Raw genomic sequence first — 19,727 nt, 5'->3', positions numbered from 1 at the left:
GGGGGGGGGGCGCAGGTGGGGGGCGGGGGGGGGAGCAGGTGGGGGGCGGCGCCCTTCCCGGCTCCCTCGAGGCCTGGCAGCTTCCAACTCTGTGTTGCAAACCCCCCAAAGTAAAAGTGGGACCCGGAAACCGAACCCCCTCCCTTCCCTTCCCTGGAGCGCGAGCCTGGGAGTCCGCACAGACCCAGGCGGGGGCTGCGGGAGCCCGGCTAGACCCGCTCCGAAGGGGCCCGGCAACAGGGACCTAGCAGAGGGGTGCTATCCGAAGAACGGGCTGCATTCGTCCCCCACGCGGGCTCGCCCTTACTTCTATTATTTTTTTATTTTTTTTTAAGATTTATTTCTTTATGCAAGAACCGGGGTACAGGCCAGAGGCGCGGGAGGGTGAGAGGATTCACCAGAGACAGAGTGGGGAGCAGAACAGGCAGACTGATGAAATACACTGCTGAGGGGAGCAGCGGGCGTGGCAGGAGAGGTCTGCTGCACCATGTGGGTAGCTCCCTGTCTGGCCGAGAATCGAACCCACGCTGCAGAGGCTGCAGACAGCTTCAGCTTCACAGCGTGGCGCTCAACCTGCTGCGCCACCAGGGAGGCCCCCTACTTCTTTTAGACCTTGGGGAGGCCCCCTACTTCTTTTAGACCTTGGGGAGGCCCCCTACTTCTTTTAGACCTTGCCAGGTTTTATCATTTTAGGGATGAAGATAGCCCTGAGCCCAAAAGATTGCCCCCACTTCAGATGACAATCACAAGTAATTGGTTGTCACTTTACGTCTATCAATCAGGATCCCCTGAACCCCTCCTCAGGTCAATAATTTGTTAGAATGACTCCCAGAACTGGGGCCTAACTGGTGGCACAAGGGGGTTAAGACACAGCACTATGAAGCAATCCGCAGCCACTGCAGCACGAGTTCGATCCCCAGCCAGGGAAGTGACTCACATGGCACAGCAGACCTCTCCTGACTCACCCACTGCTCTTAAAAAATCTTAAAAAGGGCCTCCCCGGTGGCGCAGCAGTTGAGCGCTGGGTTGCGAAGCTGCCCACAGCTTCTGCAGTGCCAGTTCGATCCCCGGCTGCTGGGCGAGGGTCCCACATGGCGCGCAGACCTCTCCTGCTGCCCGCGACTCCCCTCAGCAGTGTATTTCGTCAGTCTGCCTGTTCTGTTCCCCCTCTGGCTCTGGTGAATTCTCTCACCCTCCCGCGCCTCTGACTGTACCCAGTGCTGGTATAAATAAAATAAATAAATCTTAAAAAAAAAAAAAAACCCTTAAAAAAAAAAAAGACTCCCAGAACTCAGGAAAAGACATTTATGGGTTTATCATATAATAAATGATAGGATAAGAATACAGATGAGGGCCTTCCTGGTGGTGGAGGGATTAAAGTCTTAGCACTACCAAGCTATCGCTAGCCACAGCAGCTCAAGTTCGATCCCCAGCCAGAGAGCTGATCCACATGGCGCAGCAGACCTCTCCTGTCTTGCCCGCTGCTCCCCTTTAAAAATACCGATAAATAGCCGGTTCATCTGTATCATCGAGATCCACAGGGCATAGGAGTTTCTGTCCCATGGAGTTGGGGTACACTACCCCTCCAGTATGTAGATGTGCTCACCAACCCGGAAGTATTCCAAAGTCCATAGTTCAGGGATTTTATGGCGGCTCCATCACATAGGTGTGAGCGGTGGTGAACTCAATCTTCCCTTGCCTCTTCTCGGAGGACGAGCCGTGGGGCTCCAAGTTCCAAATTTCTGATCATGTCTTGGTCTTTCTGGTGACCGAGCTCCATTTCAAAGCTATATAGGAGCCCACCAAGAGTTGCCTTATTAGGACAAAAGATCCAGAAAATTCCCAGGGGTTAGGAACTCTGACCAGGTGCTGTTATTATATCACAGGCAGCGTACAAACCTTGGCTGCCCCAAAGGAGAACAGTCCACACAGCAACCTACCTCTGTCTCCCCAGACTAATACCATGCTGAACTGGTGAAAACAAGATGGAACTTGATACCGTCCATGTGGAGTCTGCCCACCCATCTGTCTCTAAAGTCTCTAGGATCTGTCCATGTCCCTGCGAAAGAGACACCATTTATTCCCTCACTTATTCAGCAAGGGAAGAGATGTGGCAGTTTAGAACTGTTGTGTTCTTGGACCCGCAACTTCACCTCTCCCAGACCCATCTTCCTCACTCTAAAATGGGGCTTAAGACCCATTAAGGCGCAAGGGGTTAAGTCGCAGCACTATGAAACTATCAGCAGCCACTGCAGCACGAGTTCTATCCTACATGACACAGCAGACCTCTCCTGTCTTGCCTGCTGCTCCCCTCAGCAGTGTATTTTAGTAGATTGCCTGTTCTACTCACCCAGTCTGTCTTTGGTGAATCCTCTCACTCCCCCGCACCTCTGGCCTACACCCCAGCTCTTGTATGCATAAATAAATAAAATCTTTTTTTTGAAGAGCTATACATTTATGCATACAAGAGCTGGGGTACAGGCCAGAGGTGCAGAGTGTGAGAGGACTCACCAGAGTCAGAGTGAGGAACAGAACAGGTGGATTGACCAAAATACGCTGCTGAGGGGAGCAGCAGGCAAGACAGAAGAGGTCTGCTGTGCCATGTGGGTCAGCTCCCTGGCTTGGGATTGAAATCATGCTGCAATTGCTGCGAATAGCTTCATAGTGCTGTGACTTAACTCCTTTCACCACGAGGGAGGCTCAATGAATAAAATAAATCTTTCAAAAAAGAAAAAAGAGGGCCTCCCTGGTGGCGCAGGCAGTTGAGCGCAGCGCTGTGAAGCTGTCCGCAGACTCTGCAGCGCCGGTTTGATCCCGGACGGTGAAGATCCCACAGGGCGTGCAGACCTCGCCTGTCTTGGCCGCTGCTCCCCTCAGAGGTGTATTTCATCAGTCTGCCTGTTCTGTTCTCCATTCTGTTTCTAGTGAATCCTCTCACCCTCCCGCGCACCTGGCCTGTACCCCAGTTCTTGTATGTATGGATTAAATAAATAAATCTCTAAAAAAAGAAAAAAGAAAAAAGACCCATTAGGGTTATCTTGAGAATGAAGTGAGTCTCTTAGGGTTGTCTTAAGAACGAAGTGAGAGAAGTCCTGAGAAGGAATTGGCACAGTGTCCAGTGTCTAGCAAGCAATGGATAGTGTTCAGTCTATAGCAAGCTAATATTATAGCTGGAGTGCTCAGCGAGGAGCTGGAAGAAATGGAAAGCTGAGTTAGACGCATGGTCTAGTAGGAAATAGAGCAGAGACTAGGTAATAAAACAAAATCAGTGTAAATAGAAACTGACAAGCAAGAGGTAAAGGTCAGAGATTCGAGGTCCTACAAACACCCTACTTTCCCTGACAGATATATCATTTTCTGTGTGTAGGGAGGGTGGCGTGGAGTGGGGACTTTGTCCCAACAATCTAAGTTCTTTCTCCCCTGGGCACAGATCCTAGGAGGAAGTGACTCTAACTCTGGCTTCAGTGGTGGTGACAGTAGCAGGAGGTGCTCCAGGAACCTCCTATGACTGAACAAATTCTTCTCCCAAAACATTCATATGGCCAGGGGAGTGGAGATGTGGGGAAGAAGAGGTATTCTTGGTAAGAAGGTGTGTGAGACATGCTGTTTGTATGATTCCTATTTTCCATTTATTGTTCCTTAGTGTGGGTTGAAACTTCCTCTGAAACACACAGGTTGATTTATCTGATTCAGGGAACTTCAGGGGAAGATGATGCCACATCAGCAGAACACTACAGAGAAAATGGTACCACTTTTCCCCCAGCCATGTGTGATGGAAGCTTGCAGGATCAGTGTTTATGAGTGTGGGGGTGAGTTGGGGGAGGGCGCTAAGGGGACCCACAGTCAGGACTGTGGGCCCTCACTCCTGGTTCTCTGGAGTTTTTGGCTGCTGTGTTCCTGGGCCCTTCAGTTGGCTGCCCTCCTCTTAGGCTTTTGACTGAAGAGGTCCAGATGTCAGAGCCTTTCTCCACAGGCTAGAGCAAAATCACTCCACAGCCACAGCCCAGCCCAGCCTTTGCCATGCAGGTTCCTGGGGACTCTTGCTCACTTCTGTCTGTGCAACTGTGAGCAGCTGAGCCTGGCAGAGAGGCTGGAATTCTGAGTCCTGTGGTACTTGTGGCAGGAAGGATCAGAGAAACATGAGCACTGACTGCCTTAACATCCCCTATCATCCCATCTGACCCTCCAAAAAGCATGATTTTACAGTGTGGGTCAGATTATCCCCGTTTTTATGTGGGTCAGCATGATTATCCCCATTTTACAGTGAAAGAAAGTGAAGCTCAGGTTAAGGGCCTTGCATCTGTTATCATTATTGAGTATCCATGAGTCCCTCCTTGGATCACAGCAATTCTTTGCTGGAACAGACTGATGACTGAGATTCTCAGTAAAGCTGAGGCTCTCTCAGCAGTCTGCACAGCATTGATCGTGGCCTCCTCTCTGACCACCTCACTGCCCTTCTTGCTCTGCTCCGGCCACACTGGCCTCTGTGCTATTTATCACCGGGCGTGACAGGCACATTCCGCCCCTTGAGGACCCTTGCTCTAGCTGTTTCTTCCGCCCACAACATTCTTTCATCCTCAACTCCAAGTCTGCTCAAATCTCACCTTTTCAAGAGACTTACACCTAGGCAACCTGCGAAATTCTGCAGACCGCCTCCCCTCTCACCCATCCTCCTTACTATTTATAGCACTTACCTTTCAACACTCTGTGGTTTACTCATTGCAAAGGGATTGTTATCTTCGCTGATGCATCCAGGCCTTAGGTCACCCTAAAGCATTCCACAGGTTCTCAATAAAAAGATGTCCGGTGAAGGCAGGATAAAGGAATAAATACTGAGAGCCAAGATCACAGGCGTCGGCCTCCGGGACGGTGCGAGTTCCCACGGCTAAGCTGGGGATGGCCGAGGATCTTCCTCCGGGGGGGGGTGGGGGAGGGGCGGCCTCCGCTGGCCCCCGGGGAACTACACTTCCCGTGAGGCTCTGGGCGCGGGCCGCGGGGGCTGCCGGGAAGGCAACGCTCCTGGAAGCCCGGCTGGCGCGGGAGGATGGCGGCCCCGCGAGGTGGGCGCCCGGCTCCGGCTGCGGGCGAGCAGGGGGCGCGGGGGGCGAGAAGGGGGGCCGGGGTCGCGGGCCCGAGGCTGCCCGCCCTGCCCACGCTGCGGCTCGGCGGGAAGATGCCGCGGGCGCCGGGCAGCAGGGCGAGCCGGGGGCGTGGGCGGTCGTGCTAGGGGGAGGGGCTGCGGGGAAGGGGCTGCGCGGGCCCCGGAGAAGGGGTGCGGAGGGAGCGGGGCCCCCCCACTGCCCCCTCACTCCGGCCCGGCCGCGTGGCTGTCTGTACACGTCAGCAGAGAGCCTGGCTGCCGCGCTGCAGATGGGGACACCGAGACCAGCAGAGAAGGGGCGCAACCGACACCCCACAAGCTCCTTTGACTCTGCCCCGGAGCAATTCATGGCTGGGCTCCCCGGCACAGGAGCGTCAGGCCCGAGGAGTGGGTGGAAAATGATGCTCTGTCTGTGCCCCCAGTGTTCCCACTTGCCCCTGCGGTGCAGCAGTATGGCTGGGGGAAGAAGGGTTCCAGCAGCGAGGTGGCACGTCTGCTGGCCAGCAGCGACCCACAGGTCCGGATCTCAGAAGACAAGCCCTATGCAGAGGTGAGACCCGGGCTTTTTTCAACCCACCTTACCAGCTGGTGAGACCTAAGGACTCCTCCACTCAGGGGAGCAAGTCATAGGGTCAGCTGGGATAGGAGGAGGCCTGCTGATGGCCCCAGACAGTGGCCCCACAAGAAGAGGGGTGTTGTCATTAGAGCTTGGGATTTCTCCTACCTTCCTACCCCCCAAGAACTATCGGCATTTGCTGAATTCTAGTTTAGCCCTCTTTGATAATTAAAACAGTTTACTTTCACATTTTAAATAACTATGCCATTTGTTCCTTCTGCCTATCTAGTAAAGCCAAAAAAAGCCTCTATTTCTGAAACTGTTAAGTGGATATTAATCTCTCCTGCAGCCATTTGAGAGTCGCAGCTCTCAAATCACAGAGCAAGCTGGATTCTCATTAGGGAAATTGAATCCTTGAGACAGAATATAACTGGCCCAAGATTCCACAACTAGTTAGAGGAGAACCAGGACATGGCTCCACATTGTCTGGGGCCACTACCTCCTTCTATGTCTAAATGGCAGTGTTTAGACCCTGTCTTGGGGGCAGGCCAACTGCTTGTGCAGATTCTTCTCTCCCAAGTTTCCTGTTTTTTCAGCTGTGGATGGGAACCCACCCCCGGGGAGATGCCAAGATCCTTGACAACCGCATCTCCCAGAAAACCCTAGGCCAGTGGATTGATGAAAACCAGGACTGCTTAGGCTCAAAGGTCAAGGACACCTTTAATGGCAAGCTGCCCTTCCTCTTCAAAGTGCTCTCAGTTGAAACAGCCCTGTCCATCCAGGCACACCCCAATAAGGTACAGAATCAGAGTGGGGCCCAGACACCAGGGAAGAGAAGAGAAGAGCTTATGTCAAGGCCCTCCCACAATTTTTACTGCTGCTTTTACCCCAATCCATGCCAGGTTCCAGCCCAAAGCTAAATTCAGGCCTGACAACTCCCAATTTAGCTCCACGAGGCCAGATGCTGGTGACGCATGCTGGCAGCTATGTCTGAGTGGATAGCTGACCAGCCTGTGCCAGGGGAGCTTCCCCAAGCTGGTTCCTGGGAGCTTGAGCCTAGGCTCTCCTCTCCCAGTCCAGGACTATTCATATCTGCCATTTCCCCACCTGTCTCTGGGAGAGTTCACCTTCCAGGGCAGAGCAGGTACCTGGCTCTATCCCAAGAGTCTTTGTGCACAAGGCACTGAGTCACAGCCACACACTGGTCTATCCAAACTCTTTTCTAGATGGGTAGGTTAAGACCCAGAGAAGAGAGGGATTTGCCCACAGTCACATAGCTTAATGTCAGAGGCTGGCTTGGTATTTAGAGTCTCTGATTCACAGTCCTGAAGTCTACCCAGCTAACACCCAGATTTGGCCCCTGTCCCTTCCCTATCAGCTGAAAGACTGAGTTTCAGAGTCTTTGTTTTGACTGGGCTTGTTGCCAGATGCAGGAACCTATTGTTTGGCTGTTTGGCAACTGGGCAGGGCAAAAAGCGAGGGCAAGGTGGGACTGGTGTCCTGCTTGGTGATGGCTGTACCAAGACTCTCTTCCTCTTCCCCTGGCCACCCTATAGGAGCTGGCAGAGAAGCTGCACCTCCAAGCTCCACAGCACTACCCTGATGCCAATCATAAGCCAGAGATGGCCATTGCCCTCACCTCCTTCCAGGGCTTATGTGGCTTCCGGCCAGTTGAGGAGATTGTGACCTTTCTGACGAGTAAGGTTGGGCAAAATGCTGAGAGCATGCGCATTGGGCCTGGGCTACATGGGGACCCAGGGCACAGCTGAACAGGAGCAGAGAGCCAAGGCCGAAAGTCCCAGGAACTGAGGGGCTGGTGGACCTCAGGAATTCTGGAGCCTCTGGGCAGGCCTGTGAGACCAGGCTCAGGTGTGATTGGTTGCCAAGGGCTGGTGGTGAGTGGTCGATTTTGACTGCAAAGTTTGCATGGTATTGCCTGGCTCCTTGGTTAGGGATGGCATGGGAGGTTTCCTCCAGCTCCCCACCTCAGGGGATGCCACTTTGCCATTCCTGATACGGGCCTGGCCTTCCTGCAGAGGTGCCCGAGTTACAGTTCCTGATTGGAGAAAATGCGGCAACACAGCTGAAGCAGAGCATGAGCCGTGACTCCCAGGCCGTGGCCTCTGCTCTGCAAAACTGTTTCTCCCACCTAATGAAGAGTGAGAAGAAGGTGGTAGTGCAGCAGCTCAACATGCTGGTGAAGCGGATCTCCCAGGAAGGTGGGTGTGATATAGGTGGCGTGCAGGGCTGTGTTCTGGGCCCCCAGAACAGACATAGGCTGTGGGGACAGGGTTCTCCACCCCTTTGCTCAGGTTCCACTTGAGCCCAACTTAGGTGGCCTGTCAGTGACTTCATGCTTCTTTCCCAGTCTCTGGAGCAGGGCTCTAGGTTGAAGGCTGCTTCCTAACCAGCTGTCTTCTCTGCTTGGTGGGAGGCAGACTGGCCTAGAAGCTTCAGGATGTCTTTCACCCGAGCTTCCTGAGACTTCCCCAGCCCCATGGTGGCTCCAATGGATGAATTTGCACTTGGGGGCTAGAGAGCAGGGAGGGGATCCTCTTCTCCAAAAGCCTGATGCCCAGAGCTCCCTGCTACGTGCCCAACCCTGTGCTAAGACCTCTGGACAGGACTGCGATGGGCGTGGTCATGTCACCTTTGGGCTGGGAAGTCAATCCCAGCAGTGACTCTCAGCCATGAGCTGATGTGGCCCGTCATCAGGCCCAGCCCCTTCTACAGGTGACTGCCTGTTGTCCTGCTGCTTTCTCTATACATTTCTTCCTTTGAGCCCCAAGGGGCTATTTATTTTACTCAAGGGTACCCTGTGTTTTCTTTGTTTTGGTGTTTTCTCTGCTTGCATGCCTCTCCTTCTTCACAGCAGAACTGACTACTGCTGGGAGCTCCCGTCACATCTGGTTGTATATCATGTGTAGCTCTGACTCCGTAGCATCACACACGCACCTTTAAAGCCGGGCCTCCCCAGCCTGGAACCTGGCTCTTTGAGCTTTCAGCATTCAGCCTCTGGAGGGCAGCCCTGCAATCCAGACCAGCTGATGTCTCATTTTGTTTACAAACCTGGTCCCGCCTCCTCTGCAAACTCAAGAGGACTCAGCTCATGCCTCCCTTCCTTGCCCCCACTTCCAACAAGCCTTTCCTCCCCACGCTAGCCCAGCTGAGCTCCTTCTCCTGGTCAGTCTTCAGGACACATTTTGGTGCATTCTGCCTCATACTATCTGGGGTGAACAGCCATCCCTGTAAGCCTGGGACTGAGAGATCTTCTGAGACACAGTACTTTCAGAGCTACTAAAGGGAAAGGCTGGGCTAACTGGAACAGTTAGACACCCTACATGGAACTCTGGATTAGCTCCCTAATTACATCTTTTTTTTTAAGATGTATTTATTTATGTATACAAGAACTGGGGTACAGGCCAGAGGTGCAGGAGGTGAGAGGATTCACCAGAGATGGAACAGGAGGAATGACTGAAATGCACTGCTGAGGGGAGCAGCCAGCAAGTCAGGAGAAGTCTGCTGTGCCATGTGGGTAGCTCCCTGGCTAGGGATTGAACTCATGCTGCAATGGCTGCAGATAGCTTTATAGGTTGCATCTTAAGCCCTTGTGCCACCAGGGAGGCCCCCCTAATTACATCTTGAGCTGCTAGATCACTGGTTCTTAGCCAGGGACACTGGCAATTGTCTGGAGATATTTTTGGTTGTCAAACCTGGGTTGGGGGTGCTAGCGAGGTCTCCTGGGGAGTGTCCAGGAGTGCTGAGGTTGAGAAACACTGCAGAAGCCCTCTCTCGTGTCTGGTGCTGCAATGGGCACCGAGGTGATCGGGATGGGGAGATGGCACCTGCGTTTCCAGGAAGGCTGGCCACCCCTGAGCTGGGGGTGTGGCTAGGACAGTCCCACCGCTTCCTGGACTCCTTCTGCATGCCTCCCTGACCAGGATGGGGCTGTGAACACCACTGTTTCTAAGTGCCCTCGGGTGTTCTGTGACCCTCAGTGGCTGCCAGAAACAACATGGAGGATGTCTATGGGGAGCTCTTGCTGCAGCTGCACCAGCAGTATCCAGGTGATATCGGGTGCTTTGCCATCTACTTCCTGAACCTGCTTAGCCTGAAGCCAGGGGAGGCCATGTTTCTGGAGGCCAACGTGCCCCACGCCTACCTGAAAGGAGGTGAGCTGCATTTCAGCAGTTAAACCCCCCAGCCCCCCGGGCCTTGTTTCCCCATGGGACGGGGGGAAAGAGAGTGGTCGAGACCTTCTCTAAGGACCCTTCAGCTCTGACCTCCCAGGGTTGCTGGGGAGAGCAGGGATGCGAATGGCAGCGTGGGTTGGACACCGCTGAGGCTTCACACCAGCCCTGGGAAGTCCTGGCGCACTGAGGCTGAGCCCTGTCTGTAAGTGTGGGGAGCACAATTTGCACCCAGGCTCTACTGGATTAGGCTGCTGCTCCCCTGCATCACACTGCCTTGTCTGTCCTAACTAGCCAGAGATCCCTACACTAAACACGCCGCCACAGGACACACATTTTGATTGTTGGCTGCTTATCTGCTCACGGACAGGATTCTGTGGTAGAATAGGCAGTCCGGGGAAGTTGGGGCTCCCCTGGGGGTTAACCTGACTCCTCCTGACAATAGCAGATGACCAGTACCAGTCTTTGCTATCTGCTCTTTGCCCAGTCCCCCACAGAATGCAGTTCACATTTCCCCCAGCTCTGCAGGGGGTTCATGGGGCTCAGGTTGGGAGGCCCAGTTCTCAACAGCTGAACTCCAAGGCCTCCATCATCTTCACCTATTACCACCATTTGCCCCCAGACTGTGTGGAGTGCATGGCGTGCTCAGACAACACGGTGCGTGCTGGCCTGACTCCCAAGTTCATTGACGTGCCGACGCTGTGTGAAATGCTCAGCTATACTCCTGGCCCCAGCAAGGACAGGCTCTTTCCTCCAGCACGGAGTCAGGAAGACCCCTACCTCTTTGTCTATGACCCCCCTGTGCCAGACTTCACTGTCATGAAGATGGAGGTGAGTGAGGGGCCACGGTGGGTGTCTTGTGGCAGGAAGAACCCTGGCAAGGGTCGCAGTGTAGAGTATGCCTGGGGTTGGGATTCCTTTCTGTGACGCTCACCCTGTAAGGGAGGGGCCTGCTCCTGCCATGCTGACAAGGACCGGGCAGTGGGACGGCGGTACGGAATGCTGGAATGCGCCCTCTCACAGCCTTTGGGTTGTCTTGACCCCTTTGCAACTGACAGGCAGAGTCTGAGCTGTACTATCCAATTATTCCTTTCTGTCCAGGTCCCTGGCTCTGCCACTGAATACAAGGTCTTGGCACTGGACTCTGCCAGCATCCTCTTGCTGGTGCAGGGGACAGTGACAGCGAGCACTCCCACAGCTCAAGCGGCAATCCCCCTGAAGCGTGGTGGGGTGCTCTTCATTGGTGCCAAAGAGATGGTCTCACTGCAGCTCGCCATGCCCGAGGACCTGCTCATGTTCCGTGCCTGCTGTCTGCTGTAGAGGACTCAGCCTCCACTGTCCTCTGCCAGGCACCTGAAATCTTGGCCCAGCCCAAACACCTTCACTGCTCTGGACTCTTTGGGTACATCCTAGAAGAGATGGGGTATAGGAACAAGCTTGACGGTACACCTCCTGAGCTCACCTAGACAAAACCATCTTATTTCTGGGCGGAGGGCCCACATGAGCAAAAAGGGCTAACACTCCTTTTCAGTCACACCTCTCCCTGCCACAGCTGAGCCAGGCTCCTGTGCTGCAGGAGGCAGCAGCTCTGTTCCAGCCTCCAGCACTAGGCAGGCTGGTGACATCTGTGATAGCTCGGCATTAAATACATCAAGCGGCTAGGTTATTCATTTCTAAGAACAGGGTACTGGCCCTGGGACTGCCTGTTTACTCGGCGGCAAAGCAGGGAGGTTCGGTGTGTGGACTAATGCGGACATCATCACCCTTTTCTCTGTCAAAGCAATTAAAGATTAAGTCTGTCGGTGTGTTCAGGCTGTGAGGTAAAAAGCCTCAGCCTTTTGCATTCCAGTTCCAGAAGAGGCTGAAAGGATGTCCATTTTTGCTTCATTCCTGCATCAAACAGGTCCCTAGGGTGGGCAGGCTGGACCCAGAGCCCTTTCATAGGAAAGTGTGGGATTGCTCTCAGATGCAAAGCTAGCAGGCAGGCCTTGGGCCCTCCGGCCCTGGAGACAGAGGAAGGTGGGGCTAAAAATGTGCACTGTAAGTGCACGATTCTTCCCTCCAGTTTGAGCTGGTCCTAGGGCAGGGGTCAGCAGGCTAGATCTGGCCACATCCATTCATTTACACACTATCCATGGCTTTCAAGCTACAAGGGCGAATTTAAAATATGCTGGGATGTATGGCCTGAAAAGCCGAAAGTATGGACTCTAGCCCTTTACACCGCAGCTTGTGAACCACTTCTAGAGTCCCTTTATCCACAGGGAAGGGACACTTGGGTCCCCACTGTGAAGGAAAACATTTCTGCTTTTACCAAACTGGCAGGAGGCACATAGGAGGGCATCTACCCTGCTGGTGCCTGTCGTCTAGAAGCGGAACACACCTCTGCAGGAGGCTTAACAGCTGTTTTGCCACTGAGGTTTCTTACTAGCAATTTGGGATCCTGCCATCCCAGACTAAGCAGAGACCCAGGCTATCGATGCCTTCCTGTGGGATAAGGATCTAGACTCACACAAAAGCATCTTTCTGAGCTAATGTCCACACTAGGCTCCCTGTACAACAGAATTCCAGGAAACTGCCTTCCAAAAAGTTCTGGCCAATGTGTTCTGCATTTTTTGGCCTCCACATTTTCTTCACCTGGAAGATAGGCCTGCTAAAGGGAACCCATTCTAAATAGAAGTGCGGAGCCTATTTTATCCATGGTCTTCACTTGAACAGGCCTGAAAATGATGCCCTGCAGAACAGCAGAAAGGGAGGTGCTAGGAGGAACAATCAGTTAGGACCACTAGGCATTTCATTTCAGAATTCAGAAGGGAAATGACTACAATCTAGACTTTTCTTAAAAATCCTATTGTAACACAGAGACGGCTCAACTTGCATATTTGTATTTATTTTTATAAACTTACAGAGTGTAGAAGCATAAGCCAAGAGTTCTGTGGCATGCTCTAAATACCATAGGGTGCCACTCCCATCTGCGAGCTAAGCCAAATACACCCTCTCTGCCCAGGGCACTGCCACCTGCAGAAGCCAGGGACTATGATTAAGGCACTGGGCACCTTGGTGCCTTTATTGGTGGCATTTTGGCCTCTGGCCCCAAACCGCTGGTCATTTCTGCCCTGCCTCACTGTACGCTGTCCCTAGTTACAGGTCTCTGTAGCTTTTTCTACAAAGGTAAGACCACCCACAGTCAGCCAGCTCCGGCACATGCCCTGCAGGGACAGCTGCAACCAGAAACACCAGGGTGGATTCACAGCAGTGACTGCCCAGAGGGGCTTGGTCTTTGTATCCTGCTGTCACCCTCACACCAAAAAGCTGCCAAGTGCTTAGGCTACTCTGTTCTAATTAACTTCTCCACAGAAATGTGGCCCCCACTTGGCTTCAAAAGCTTTCTGGCCTCCGCTACCACCAGTCTGTCCCTACCCTGTTGTATATCCAAGCCCTGTGTTTGAGTGTACTTCTCCACCTCCACAGAAACAAAGGCCTGATACAGCCCCCAGGTGGGAGGGGTTCAGGACAGAGATGCTCTGGCCCCATGTGGGCACTCACACAAAGTGTTTGGAATGCTCAGCACCGTGAGGAGTTGCAGAGCCCTTTCCAGCAGAGAATAACCATCCACATCCCCGACTCTGCAGAACCAAGATAAGGTGCCTCTGGTTAGTCCCATCTCCCTCCTCCTGTGGTGCTGCCAGCTTGTACAATAAAGGTTAGCCATGGCCTCCCGGACACCATATATCCCTCTCCGCTTTACGATTCGAGAAAAGCACCAAGATGGATGACTTAGTCACCTGCCAAATGACAAGGCCTCTTATCTAAAATTCTGACTTAACGGGGTAGAGCAAGAAGAGTCCACGTATTCCTCGTATGTCTCCACAGTCATAGGACATTAAACTGGGCACGTTCCCGAATCCTGACTATTATGCCCATTAGGCTAGGAGCCCGGTCCATTCTCATGTGGTCTCCACGGCATGGTTCTACATGAGGCAAAACAAAACAATGAAAAGCTAAATTCTAGAGAGGGCAGGCAGAGCAAGAATGCTGTGCCACCGAGGTCATGGGACATGGTGCCGTGTCTGCTGTCTTCAGGCTCCTCCTCCCCATCCTGTCAGTGTCCTCTGAAGAGAGCAGCAGGGCTGCCCCAGTGTACCACTCACCCACTGCTACTTCTCAAGTTTAAAAAGCTAAAGAAATAGGAAATCCCCTGGTTACGCCCTGCCTCTCCCTCTGCTGGTCACCACAAGAACTGCAGGTCTTGGGGAGCTTCGGTCCCTTCACCCAACTATTTAGCTTTTAAAGACAGTGTGGAGGGACTCGCTAAGACCAAGGTGAAGAATGGTGGCCGAGAAATGGCAAATAAATAAATATATCCACAGCGGAGCAGACCTCTAGGGATAGGCTACCCAGAGTCCTTTGACCCACCCAGAAAGTTGGGCCAGCCCAGGCCCAGGGATTCTGGAAGTGCCATCCAGCAACATGCCGTGCTCTAGCCATAGTCAGTTACAGCCAGAAGAGGGCCAAAGGGTCTTGCGTTACCATCTCTTGAAGGTCAAACAAGTGACCCATCATGGAGCTAGCAAGAGGAAGACAGTGTATAGAATTTCTTGAACTGGTCCCAAATAATTCTTTTTCAAAGATTCTTAGCTAGAAGCCATAAACTGCTATGTTCTGCCTCCCTATGACACCAGCACAGCCTGGGCACAGTAACTCTCCTTTTCCCTCTAGGGCAGGACAACAAATACCAGCCAAGATTATTTCTTAGCCAGTTTTGTCCCTCACCATAAGAATCCCTGCTTCTGCCCCTATTAAAGTGATCTCTCCAACTGCCGACAGCAGAAGAAAAGGGCAGCATCCCATCTGTCACCCTATGATTCAGAGGGAGGCCTCTGGCCTGAAAAGCACCAGGTACAGGGTATCTGGGGTCAGTGACCTGCCCAGCAGGTCAGTGCCTCCAGTGATTCTGGGGCTGCCAGCAGGTCTTGCCACACTCTTGCTACTCCCGGGCCAACAGGGCTCTGCAGGCAAAGCAAGCAGGGCCCATTTAGGGGGTGATGTCTACTGGAGGGTACAGGAGGAAGAGTCCCCAAGACAGCACCAGCAGCAGGAGCACGTTGAGTTTATGGGCTTGGGGGGAATGAGGTCCAAGTCCTCATCATCTGGAGTCTCATCCAGGTGATACCCATCCTGGAGCAGCTGCCGGCTGACATCCTGATTCACCTGCTAAGAGCAGGAGAGAAAGAACTGATAAGCCAGGCTGCAAAGCACAAAGAACTGCTGCCCGAAAGGCAGACCCACACTCTTACCGTAGCTTCCTGTCCAGCTCCACGCTTAGGCCAACCCCATACATCTCTGGGTTACAGGAGGAAGGGCTACCTTTTCCTCACTGGGCCTCACCCAGCAGTGGGTGCTTGGGCCAGTACAGGACAGGCTGCACTGTCACTAACCCCCAGGGGAGCTGCTCACCAAAGAATCCTGAGGCATCTGATGTAAATACCAGATTCTACATTGTAAGTCAGTGCCCTGATGGCTGCCACCGGGAACCTCAAGGTGTCCCTATGAAAGCTAAAGACCACGGGGAATGACACCAGAACAGTGAGGTAGAAGAGTTGAAGAATGCGGGTTCAGGCAGGACAGGCCAGTTAGGCAGGCTGTCATCCCATGCCAGCAGGCCTCATTCCTACAAAGTGAAGCCTGTCAGCATGGCTTCACCAGCTCCACTGAGCAGAAGGAAAATGAGACAAGACAGTGTAGAACTTTCTTCAGCTCTTGGCTAATTTTTCTTAATTTTAACAATCTCAGGGACCCAGAAATCCAGGAGCATACAATATGTAAACTGCCTCTATGTAATATGTAAACTTCCCCTTGGCAGAAACTCGGGGCAGCCAAGGGTTTCCTGAGACGGAGGAAAAACTGCCGGTGGTGTAGTCATGTCCCCAGCATCACATCTCTGTCAAAGGCAGCAAGCTGCACAGGCAGAACTGTACATCCCTGTTTATGTATGAGACCATCACTGGAAACATGTTCAAAAGGCTAACCCGGGAGTCTATCAGCCTGAGTTCCCATCGATGGAATACCCGCAGGCACAGAAGTCATTTGGCCTGGAAGAAAGCAAGCTTGGGTGGAGGGTACTCAGGGAAGAGGACTAGAATGACAGTGAGAGAGAGGGCAGGCCTAGGGTCACTAAGTCCTGGCCACAGGAGACATTTCAAATCAGTAAGGAGAACTTCTCTAAGCGCCACCCAAGGAAGGTGATAGGCAGGTACATTACAAGTACCTAGTACATTGCAAGCAGCATTCCAGAAAGCACAGACAACTATACACTTAGCTATGACTTATCAAGAGGATTCCTTTTCTAAGTGGTGGCCTGGACTAGAGGATCTGTCGGGCCATTTCCAGCTCAGAGGGTCTCTGGCCTCCTAAATTTTCAACAGCTCTTCTCAGACACCTGTATCTTTGCTGGGGGAAGAGGACAGAGTAGACTAGAGAACAGACCATAGGCTGGGACAGTGCCAAGCACACAACAAGCACCAGACAAGAATCTGGCAGTGGCAGCATGCTGCCTGCCGCCCACCCCGGGCAGAAAGGCGCTCTGGACTTGCCTCTGCAGAGGAATACCCGGAGGAGTATCTGGATTCCAGCTCCCCATCACTAGGAGAAGAGGAAGATAGTCAGTTCAGGGGGATTCCTGTGGAGTACAGCTGCAAGTAGCAAGGTGGAAAGCATGCAAAGGGGGCTGGAGGACTGGTGAAGCAAAGACCACACACCATAGAATGCAAGCTGTGAGTACAAATGGCTCCTTCAATTGGCTCCAGTAGGGACAGGGTCACTGTCACTAACAGTGCAGACATGACAGGGCAGGATGATTGCCCCAGACAAGGATGGTGCTCGAGATCCAAGCATGATCCACCTGAGTCAGCCTCTACCCACGCCATCCTGGGGATAGTGCTCCAAAGGCAGCCCTGAAACATGCATGAAGGGTCTTGGAAGAGACAGGGAACAAGCGAAGGCACCAAGCGAGCTGCACTTTTACCCAAGTCACTCCCCAAGGGCTATGTCCAAGGAGTGCACTTACCTATCAGAGTCGAGGGACACCAGGTTTTCATCTGGACTCTGGCTAAGAGCAGTATAGCCCTTGTTAAACTTCACTGACCTGATATGAGGGAGAGACCAAGCACAGATGAGGCACTGGCACTTTCACAGGGCAAGCCAGAGTCCCCACCCTTCTGGAAAGGGAAGCACTCGCCTGACCTGCCTGCTACCTGCTCACACAACTGACTGCCTGCCCTGTGTCTGGCTACAGCTCCTCAAAATATGCACTTTCATACACCACTCCCCTCTTTGGCTCCTGGGGAAAAGTAAGCCTACTCTCTCCACAATCAGGAAACCCTCTCCGGCCTTAGTTAGCCAGAGACCAGAAAAACTGCAAGACCTTCACCTGTCTCATCCGCTGTAAAAGAGGCAGTGGCCGAGGCCCTAACCAGCGCTGAGCTGACCATTTTCTGACTCCCCCCACCGGCTGTCCCCCCTCTCTGGGGGCCCAGTCACTAGGCCTCCCCCAGCTGGGACCCAGTCAGGGAAGGCGCCCACCGGCCACAGCACTCGCTCCAAAACAAAGCCTTCCCTGGCGCCTACAGGAAAAGCAACGGCGCTTCCTGTCTCCCTCGGGAGGAACCTGCTGCCCGGGAAATTGCCAGCTCGGCCTAGCCGTGAGCTCGGCCTCCCGCCCAGGGACTCAGCCTGCTCTGGAGCTGCTTGCACAGAGGAAGAGGTACTTGCTGAGACCTTTTCCCTGAAGATTCGGGGCGGTGCAGGGGGGCCCCCAGCATGCCTTTCCTCCGCAGGACGGCCCTGGCCAGGTCCCGGTGCTTCTCTGCAAGTTAAAGGGCCCGGATGAGCAGGTCCCAGCCCCGGAGCCCGCGCTTTCCCAACGGCTGTTCGGGGGCGGGCGGCAGGCGCCCCTCGGGGCCCCGGAGCACCCCCCTTGGCCAGAGCCCCCCAGGGCCAGAGCCCCCAGGGCCAGAGCCCCCCCCGGGCAGAGCTCCCCCAGGGACAGAGCCCCCCGGGCAGAGCTCCCCCAGGGACAGAGCCCCCCCCCGACAGAGCCCCCCAGGAACAGAGCCCCCCCAGGGACAGAGCTCCCCAGGCAGAGCCCCCGCAGGGACAGAGCTCCCCGGGCAGAGCCCCCCCCACGGACAGAGCCCCCCCAGGGCCAGAGCCCCCCCAGGGCCAGAGCCCCCCCCCAGGGACAGAGCTCCCCAGGCACAGCCCCCGCAGGGACAGAGCCCCCCCCCCAGGGACAGAGCCCCCCCCCAGGGACAGAGCCCCCCCAGGGACAGAGCCCCCCCCCCAGGGACAGAGCCCCCCAGGGACAGAGCCCCCGGCAGAGCCCCCCGGGCCGCACTCACGCAGCTTGGCCTGAAGGGAGGGCGCGCGCGTCAGCATGTACGGCCCCCGCTTCTCCACAGCTGCCGGGGCCCGCTCTCCTGGCCGGGGGGCTCCGCTGCCGCTTCGCCTGGAGAGCGGACCGGCAGCCCCCACCGCCGGGTCAGTGGCCCCGCCGAGAGGAGGCCCGGGGACCGAGGCCCGCGCCGCGTGCCCACCGGGTTCCGCGGTCGCCATGGCCGGGCCGGCCCCGCCCCCGCTGCGGAGCCCCGCCCCCGCTGCGGAGCCCCGCCCCCGCTGCGGAGCCCCGCCCCCGCTGCGGAGCCCCGCCCCCGCTGCGGAGCCCCGCCCCCGCTGCGGAGCCCCGCCCGCGTCGGCCGGAGCGGGGCGGTCCCTCCTCGGCAAGATGGCGGCCCGCAGGCGCCCGCCGCCCCCGCCCACCGAGGGGTTGCCCGACTGTTCCGCCCCGCCGGGGCTCGTGTCGTTCCGCCCGCTCCTTTCCCCGGCGCTGCGGGGCCTGGGGTCCGCCGCAGCCGGGGGCGGCCGGGACCGCGTCTCCTCTATTTCTGGGGCTCCGCCGGCCGCGCCCTCCACGCCCGGCGCCCCGCGGGTGTCCCCTCCCCCAGCGGGGGTCCCCGAAGGTGGCCCGGGGCGGCCTGGGCTGACCCGAAAACTGCCCAGGGTGGAAAGCGGCGCTCGCGCCCGTCTCCGGAAGAGGCAGCAAGCCCGAGAGGAAGGGTCAGGGCTCTGCGGAGGTGACCCCGGAGGCCGGTCCGTCTAGGGCCAGGGCGCGTCCTTTCACCGGCGCGCGGCCCCGGGCGAGGCCTGGCCGTCCCCAGGCCCCAGTTTGCACACGTTCACACGGCCGTGCCGCTTCCCGTCGTGGGCCCCGAGCACGGGTGGATAGGCCACGGAGAGAAGGGGAGGTGCGCGCAGCGTGTGGGGGAGCACGGGCTGTCACAGCGCTTGACTTTTCTGGCCCCCAAGGGATGGCTTGTGGCTGGCTGGAAGCAGCTCCAGATCCTTGTAGGACTTGCCTGCCAGGTCTCATGAGGCTGTCCCCGAGGCGAGTTTATTGACCTCCACAGGGTAGATCAACAATGTGTGACTTCTGAGCCCCGTGGGCCACCCAAACAGGCAGGATATGCCTTAGGCAGAATTGGAGAATAATTACGGTTGGAGTTTTTGTAAAGTGGAAGTGCCACAAAGGAATGCTGATAACTGTCCATAGTTTGCACCACCCTTTTTTTTTTTTTAAAGATTTATTTATTTATTTATACAAGCACTGGGTACAGTCAGAAGCGCAGAAGGTTGAGAGGATTCACCAGAGCCAGAGTGGGGAACAGACCAGGCAGACTGACGAAATACACTGCTGAGGGGAGCAGTGGGCGGCAGGAGAGGTCTGCTGCCATGTGGGACCCTCGCCAAGTGGCCCAACCAGGGCTGCAGAGGCTGCAGGCAGCTTCCCAACCCAGAGCTCAACCGCTGTGCCTGCACCTTTTTTTTT

At 55.2% G+C, this 19,727-nt stretch overlaps 2 protein-coding genes across 4 annotated transcripts; one reads left to right on the top strand and one right to left on the bottom strand.

The window, feature by feature from the left end:
• Positions 1–5,009: 5,009 nt before the first annotated feature.
• On the top strand, positions 5,010–14,051 carry MPI (mannose phosphate isomerase). Of its 2 annotated transcripts, XM_037502092.2 has the most exons (8): positions 5,010–5,060; positions 5,524–5,651; positions 6,254–6,454; positions 7,214–7,355; positions 7,694–7,876; positions 9,656–9,829; positions 10,470–10,678; positions 10,949–14,049. In XM_037502092.2, the coding sequence occupies exons 1-8, from the start codon at positions 5,045–5,047 to the stop codon at positions 11,165–11,167; spliced, it is 1,272 nt and encodes a 423-aa protein (XP_037357989.1). In that variant the 5' UTR covers positions 5,010–5,044; the 3' UTR covers positions 11,168–14,049. The 2 variants fall into 2 exon arrangements, with proteins under 2 accessions (XP_037357989.1, XP_037357990.1); XM_037502093.2 differs by lacking the exon at positions 6,254–6,454 and having other exon boundaries at positions 10,949–14,051.
• On the bottom strand, positions 5,355–18,457 carry FAM219B (family with sequence similarity 219 member B). 2 transcript variants are annotated; one of them, XM_037502094.2, is made up of 5 exons: positions 18,244–18,457; positions 17,621–17,708; positions 16,911–16,988; positions 16,438–16,486; positions 5,355–15,058 (listed from the first exon to the last, which is right to left on the bottom strand). In XM_037502094.2, the coding sequence occupies exons 1-5, from the start codon at positions 18,455–18,457 to the stop codon at positions 14,894–14,896; spliced, it is 594 nt and encodes a 197-aa protein (XP_037357991.1). In that variant the 3' UTR covers positions 5,355–14,893. The 2 variants fall into 2 exon arrangements, with proteins under 2 accessions (XP_037357991.1, XP_037357992.1); XM_037502095.2 differs by having other exon boundaries at positions 5,355–15,055.
• Positions 18,458–19,727: the final 1,270 nt, after the last annotated feature.

The sequence above is a fragment of the Talpa occidentalis genome, unplaced genomic scaffold, assembly GCF_014898055.3.
Source record: "Talpa occidentalis isolate TD23 unplaced genomic scaffold, MPIMG_talOcc4v2.1 talOcc4.11, whole genome shotgun sequence".
NCBI classification, from domain to species: domain Eukaryota; kingdom Metazoa; phylum Chordata; class Mammalia; order Eulipotyphla; family Talpidae; genus Talpa; species Talpa occidentalis.
This window is presented reverse-complemented; position numbering and strand designations above follow the sequence as displayed.